At 40.9% G+C, this 7,267-nt stretch overlaps 1 protein-coding gene across 1 annotated transcript; it reads right to left on the bottom strand.

Moving 5' to 3' along the window:
* Positions 1-4,801, bottom strand: LOC133681429 (transcriptional regulator STERILE APETALA). The gene is made up of 2 exons (XM_062104473.1): positions 4,486-4,801; positions 1-1,137 (listed from the first exon to the last, which is right to left on the bottom strand). Exons 1-2 carry the CDS (start codon positions 4,723-4,725, stop codon positions 1-3), a joined length of 1,377 nt encoding a protein of 458 aa, XP_061960457.1. The 5' UTR covers positions 4,726-4,801.
* Between the last annotated feature and the right edge of the window lie 2,466 nt (positions 4,802-7,267).

Below are 7,267 nucleotides of genomic sequence, written 5' to 3'. Positions count from 1 at the left end.
CTACTGTGCCCCAAAATCCCACAGGTGTATATTCGTGTCACTTGATGCTGCTGCCACGTGCCTCTCATCTGCAACGAGAGCGTTTACCTCGCCTATCCTCTCCCTGAAGCTATACAAATACTCTTGGCGACCAGGCTGCTCTATCTGCCATACCCTTACTACACCACCCGCGCACGTTAGCACGTACCCACCATTCAAGCACCCAAGCACTCCCCTTGGAGGCCTGACGGTAAAGCCACACATCTCCTCCGAGGTGTCCGCCCTGCGCACGCTAGCATTCCCCCTGCCATCTACAATCACATACGCCTCATTGCATACGTCGAAGGAACCCACCAAGATGCCTCTCCTGTTAGTGTAGTCCTCGTCCCTTAGTACAGCTCCAAGGTCCCCCAAATCAAAAATAACAAGTCTCGAACTCGTGCATGCCACGACCGATTCCTGACTCGTGACCCTGACTCGGCCCACAAACTCAGTCACTTCTGTCAACGTGTGCCAACCCAACACAGCCTCTGGGTCAGTCAACGCCCCGCCTTCAAAGAGAGGTTCTTCGGTGTTCCCATCCCAGACACGAAAGGCCCGGCCCGGAAGCCCAGCGTATAGGCCCACCCACCATCGCCCACGGCCCGTGAAGTCCACTAACGCCCCGTCGTTCAACACCTCACCTAAGCGGGCCCTCCGTGGATTGGCATTGCTATTTACCGCCGCCACGTGGATATCACCATCTAACGTGGCAAACACCAAGCGTGTGGCCGTGATGACGATGCCCGAGACCGCACGAGAGAACCTGCCCAGGCGGTCATGGTGTTCAGGGCGGAAAGTGCGTGCATGGAGGCGCGTGGTGAGATCAAAGAGGCGGACAGCGCCGTCAGCAAAACCGCATGCAAGGTAGCGATCAGAGAAAGCGAGACACCGGCATATTAGAGCATCAGGGTCGTTGGGGTCATCCACATCAGCTGGATCAAAGTGGAGAGCGAAATGGACAGCTCTTCCGGATCGGAAGTTTTGGGCCGTTTGGTGGCGGTAGATATACTCCTCTCGCCAAGTGTCATGGAGAAGGTTGGTGCGGCCCCAGATACCGCGAGTGAGACGGTGCCAAAGAGGATCCGAACGCGAGACTGCTCGCCAAGTTGAACACACCTGAAAGCAAAGTGGACACCATGTAAAGCACAAAAAGATAAATACAGAGACGACGGCTATGCATGCACACGTAGCAATTGCATCATGCAACAACAGCTAGCAGAAGATACATGTAATGAAACTTTCAGCCATAATTTTTTTTATTCCATCATTTGAACTTATGCGCAGCTAGCTAGAGCAAGTTGCTAGTTACGGGTCAGTGATTCAGCAGAAGCACCATGTTTACGGCTTCGTTAGCTGGTGGGTAGGGTTTATACGGAACCACAGTAGAAGAAAACTAATTAATGCGCATAGATGGAGATCTATGAGACGCCAATTGATTTTTATTTTCAAACTACTCCACATAAAAAGTAAATTTACATAACTATAGGATGCCATTATATAATGGACCAGGCACCAGCGAAGGCAAGAATATGAAGATCACCATGGATGCAACAAAAACAAGAAGGTGATGATGAAAGACTTGACCTCACAAAATTGATTAATAATTAATGTCTTAAAAAACCATAATTTAAATGGGTTTCATAACATATATATATATATATATATATATATATATAACAATGCATGGGTCATCTTAATAATAATACTAATATTGTGAAAAAACAAAGACCACCAACCAAGCTAAAGAGGCCGGCATTTTAAATGATTAAACAACTCCAAGAACCGATCCAGCAAAACGTGTCAGTGTCATCTACAAATGCTGATCACATAGAGTGAGGGAAAGCGTCAGTATGCCGAGGCACTCGAAAGCATGCGCATTAAGCTTTTAATTGTGAGAAGGCTTGAAGCTGGTGCCCAATTCATACATGCCGATGCCAGACAGGAAATAGCAGGCAAGAGAGACTAGGGAGTAGAGATCTGTAGTAGAGGGTGTTAGAGAAAAGAGTAAGACATGTTATTTTAATGGGTTCCATGCGTCAGAACCAGTCAGAGCTCTCATATAAAGTGTTTCTTTTCAAAGCAGAACAGACTTGTCTTCTAGCCCAGACATGCTGTGGTAAACCACATCAACAGTATCCTACTACTATCAGGAGAAAGCGACCCCTCTCTCTCTTTATTGTTATTATAAACTTTAACTTTTTATTATAATTAATCTTATTCATTCATCCTCTATGCCATACAGGATAAGGTACAGCAAAGTACAATGGCGAAATCTAAATGCAATCGGGCAGGGAGAGACATAATCTTCGGGTCAAAGAACCATTAGTTTTGGTTGAGCAGGGAGGGAAATTACTTTGAGAACACTGAAGGACAGACGCTAGCAGAGAGTTTACACCACCACAAACGCTATACAGTAATGAATCAAACATGGGAGGTTTCAAGACATAATTCAAAATAAGAAGAAGAAAGGCCACCGCATGCCATAACACACACACACATGTGGGTGTGTGTGTGTCAGAATTAGATTTTTATTACAAGGATAAAAGATGGAGTTAGATTTACTGTTAAAAAGGATTCTAACTCGAAGCGTGCTTTCCCATCTCTCTCTCTCTCTATCTCTCTCTCTCATTACCAAGAAAGAGTTGGCCAAAGGCCTGTCTCGTTAAAAGAAGCGAATCCATATCTTCTCCGACTACCTTTTTCTTCGATTGTCCCCTAACTTCTACTTCCCACATACCCTACATCATATCGATGTATTCTAACTTCCTCCCTTGTTTTTTTAAGATTTAAATAATTTACTCCTTCCAGTTTTGAAAATAATTAATTAATTCTTTGACCATTCTTGCTGCCAAGTTATTGGCAGTTATGATAGTAGATCTATTAATTAGAATCTTTCCAAGGTACAAGCTTTACAAAAGCCCGTTTGAGTTTGGATCATATACCTTACAAGAGATTTGGTTACTCACTAGAACAATCCCTCGAGGTCTCCAGGACTTGAAAGTTACACAAAGCTAAAGCCATTGAACAAGTGTTTTTCATGAAAGGTTCAGAATCCAACGAAGAGATACGAAATTTGCTGTGCTTAAACTAGAGGAACGAAAGAAGACAGTGATAGAAATGAAAATGGAGGTAGTAAAAACACAGAATATAAGAAGGAATAAAAGTTGAGTCACCGACTGACTGCCTCTGGCTTGAGCGAAGAGAAGACCCTATCTCTGAAGTGACATCAATTTATGAAACCAGGCACCAGCATTGGGCTCCATGTACTTTTGGCGTTGCACATGCTGACTATTGACTGATCCCACAAGACTGGTCAATTTGTGAGATATCCTTCTTAATTGCCAAATCAGAAGCCTAAATTGTTTGATATAAAAATAGTAAAACAATCACTTCATAGCTCCTATCCATCTAAATCATCCCATCCCCGAGCTACATTGGACCATGTAATGATGAGAACTTTCTCAAAGCTCTTTGCTATTAATGGAGACTGCTGCTCCTCGTATAAAATCACCAAGATTTTGGTTTTGTTTGATTGAGAAATTCAGTTTGAACAAAACCCTAGAATGTTCGATTCACTGTCATAAACAAGTCAATCCCCCAAATTTGGCTTTACCTAAAAACCAAGCGGAGATGGTTGTCTCCACAGCAAAAAGAAAATGTTGCTCCCGAAAAATTGAATCTGGGCAGAAGTCTAAAAGTATTAGCCGAGTTAAAAGTAGGTTTCAAACGTCTCTATCCACATTTTAGCATTAGAAAAGTATCTCAATGGATCTTTTAGCAAAGGTAAGAAAGTTGAGTCAAAAAGGCAAGGGATTATAGAGCTAAAATAAAATCATGCCAGGACAGGGAAAGAGAAATTCAAAACCAAAAGAGTCCTTTTCCGCAAGATATGAAACGGGGTCCAAAAATGGATATTTTCTTTAGGAACATTCAAAAGATGAAGCAACTAAAAATTGCCAAAGATGAAACTGCTACATCCAAAAGGGACATAAATTTAGTTAGAAATGGACCCATTAAAAAGCAGTTCCTTCCAAAGGTATGGTTTCTCCTTGGATGCTTGTATACATCCAACCCAAGCTGCTGTTACCCTGTGTCAGCATTTCTTCAGTTTCCATTGAAATAAAAACAGAAGAGTCTCAGAATCTATATTTGTATACAAAAAAACCAATGGAGTTCATAACATCATTTTAGCTCCCTGACAAATTCCAAACAGTGCTTTGACTAGACCAAGTTTTTGTCCATTTTCGGTACCATATCCACCGGATGGTGATAAGTGACTCTATTCTATTGTGCCTACCTCTCAGCCTACCCGGCTGCTAACTGATTAGCATAATTACCTCTCTAAACAGCTACCACATCTCAACAAGACAAACCCATTGATGCCAGAGACAAAATGGCCTCCACTTCTTATGCATACACAGAGTAAGATTAAAACCATCGTGAGTCTCAAGAGAATACATTTACCTGAAATACATTGGCAAGTGCCTGAGCCGCGACCAGCCGGCCGACAAGGCGAGAAGCATCAATGGCGACTTGGGCAGCAAGAGCTTCCAGAAAAGGCTCAGGCCAAACCTCGTTAATGGCTCTTGGACGAGACCTTGATGGCCCTTCGTACTCACCGGCTCTTCTTGCACCGTAATTACCACCACCGCTGCCATTGCCATTGCCACTGCTAGATGATGAGGAGGAGGAGGAGGAAGACATTAATTAATAAACAATATATAAGGAGCGAAGCAATGAAAAAAAGGAAAATATGGGCTCCAAAGAAACAAGGACAAAAAGGTCTAGATAAAGACGCAATGTGAGGGTCCCAAGGGAGACTCCTCCACCTCTCTCTCTCTATATATACTTGCGATTTAGAGTCTTTCCATGTATATACGCGTATATTGATACGCTATACATGTAGTTTATACACGTCTTTACAGTACATGTTGTGGATAGATTTTCCTTTGATATTGGGGTCAATTTGACACGAATTCTGTAGCATTTCTTTCTTTTCTCGAGAGGCTGGGGTGTTCTTGGAGGTTTCCCAGCCCTGCAAAGACGGCGGGGAGATATAGTTAGGTTCAGTTTCAGGTTCATGTGAGAAACTGCTGGTTTTGCTATTTAGCCAAGGTGTGCTCAGGTGCTTTTGTACACGTACCACTCTTTGGACCAACTTTCTTTTGTACTCTCTTGTCCATTTCCAAGTGAAAACTTTATCGATGAGCTTGCTTTAGTTTTTATTCTTTTTATAGTCAAGAATTTTCAAATATAGTACAAGAACACTAACGGGAATTTTCAAATTTAGTAAAATTTTGTTTCTGCGGGGCACCTCCCATCATCTTTAGTTCACTCACCCGAACCTGCTCTCACTACAAGCTCACTGGGAGCTCCCTGCATCTACAGTTTCGCTGAGAAATCTTACCACATTACCATTCTTAATGTTCTTTAGAAAATCAACATTTTTAAAAAAAAAAAGAAATAGACAGCACAGAGAAGAGTGAAAAGGAAACATAGAGAAAACAAAGAAAGAAATTATTGGTAGAAATTCCTCATCATATTTTCTTTCGGTAAATCAATGATAAAATATTTATCCATGCTTTTGGTTAAAAATGTATAAAAATGATGACAGTAAGTCAAAGCAGCGAAGGAGAATGGAGAATAAAAAATGTTTTTTCTTAGCGGGGAAACGGATAACAATGACGAGGCCATCTTTAAATATAGAATTCAAATTAGAAATTCTTAAAGTTTTTCCTGCCCGTGGCTATGCGGACACTAAAGCCAAAGAAATATCATCATCAGTCTTTCCCAACCAATTACCAACTACCAAGCATGCATGACCATTGACTGGGATCGAATGCTATGAGCCTTTTTATTTATTTATTTATTTGGTATTGTTCTTTTCTTAATTAAAGGCTTATTAAAATAATATCTTTATTATTTTTAATATTATCACGTTAAAATTGTAAGAAAAAACAGGTAAAAAACAATATAATAAATGCTCCAGCAAGCACTCATTTCATCTTTTGTGCTGCTTAATTCTCTGGGAACGTATGAGGTTCGGTTCATCATATGAGCATTGATAGTGATAAGTGATAGATTTACATGGATTTGGGGAGTGGTTTTTTATTAAAATATTTTTAAGAAATGAATTACATTGAAAAATAAACTGGGAATTAGATTCTATATTTGGTTTTGTAAGGAGAAATATGTAGGAAATAATATTTTTTATTATTTAAAATACTGGAAATTGAAAGGTTTTTCCCAAGTTTAAAGGAGGAAGACACTACTTTCCCCTCGTAAGATGAGTTTTATGCTTTTCATTGAGTTGAAAACACTTCATGCTACTTCTTTTTCATATGGGTTATCAAAGAAAAAAGATGCACGTAACTGTGAAGGCTACTGTAGAGTATATATAATGTAGAGATTTTTTTTTATTTTATTTTAGTTTTGATGAAAGAAACCATCTTTATTGCGGTGCTCATATATACATGGACATGTAATTCCACTGCCTGTTAAACCAGGCACAAGCTGGGTACTTCGGGTGTGCAGGACACAACAAAAGGCACTTGAGGTGGCATGAAGAAATGACCAAATCCAAAGCATATGATTTGTGATGATAAAAAGGTTGAGTTTTCTCCAAACCGTGATAAAAACTAGAAAATCAAGCGTGAACTTGCTGTCCCTCATGTCTGTGCCCCAGTGGCCACAGCATATGATTTGTGATGATTATTAGCTATGTACAATTTGTTCTATAGAATCTATGAAAAGGCAACTCGGGCAGTGAATTGCAGTAATGATTTGCCTGTGTGGTGGCCAGGCAAGCCGATGGAGCCCTTGGAACGCGAGGCTCGTCACTTCAAGGTACTTGCGAGCACAACCATGGGCTCATCAAACTAAAACAGCACAGTTCAGAGAGAGAGAGAGAGGAGTGCAGAGAGCGAGAGCAGTTCATACTTCATAGCATTAGCAGCGCAATGCAACCAAACTGCCGCTAAAAGGATTATCCAAAATTCGAACAGTGCTTGACCTCGAGGAGCAGCTCCACCCTGCCCTCGGTCTTCAAATTGAAGCTTATTTTGCTGTTCATAAGTAGTTAGATCTTTTTTAAATTTTGTATGATTTGTCAATATGAGACATGCAACATCGACGCACCTGGGAGAATGCTGGGAAAATAATGTGTGTGAATATAGAGCAAAATAGTAGCATAAAATTAATAAGTAAAGTTTTAAAATTCGGTCTAGTAGTCGAAGACAGATCCAGG

This window comes from Populus nigra, chromosome 2 (genome assembly GCF_951802175.1).
Source record: "Populus nigra chromosome 2, ddPopNigr1.1, whole genome shotgun sequence".
NCBI classification, from domain to species: Eukaryota; Viridiplantae; Streptophyta; class Magnoliopsida; order Malpighiales; family Salicaceae; genus Populus; species Populus nigra.
Note: the sequence above shows the minus strand (reverse complement) of the source record. Positions and strands in the feature narration are given on the sequence as shown.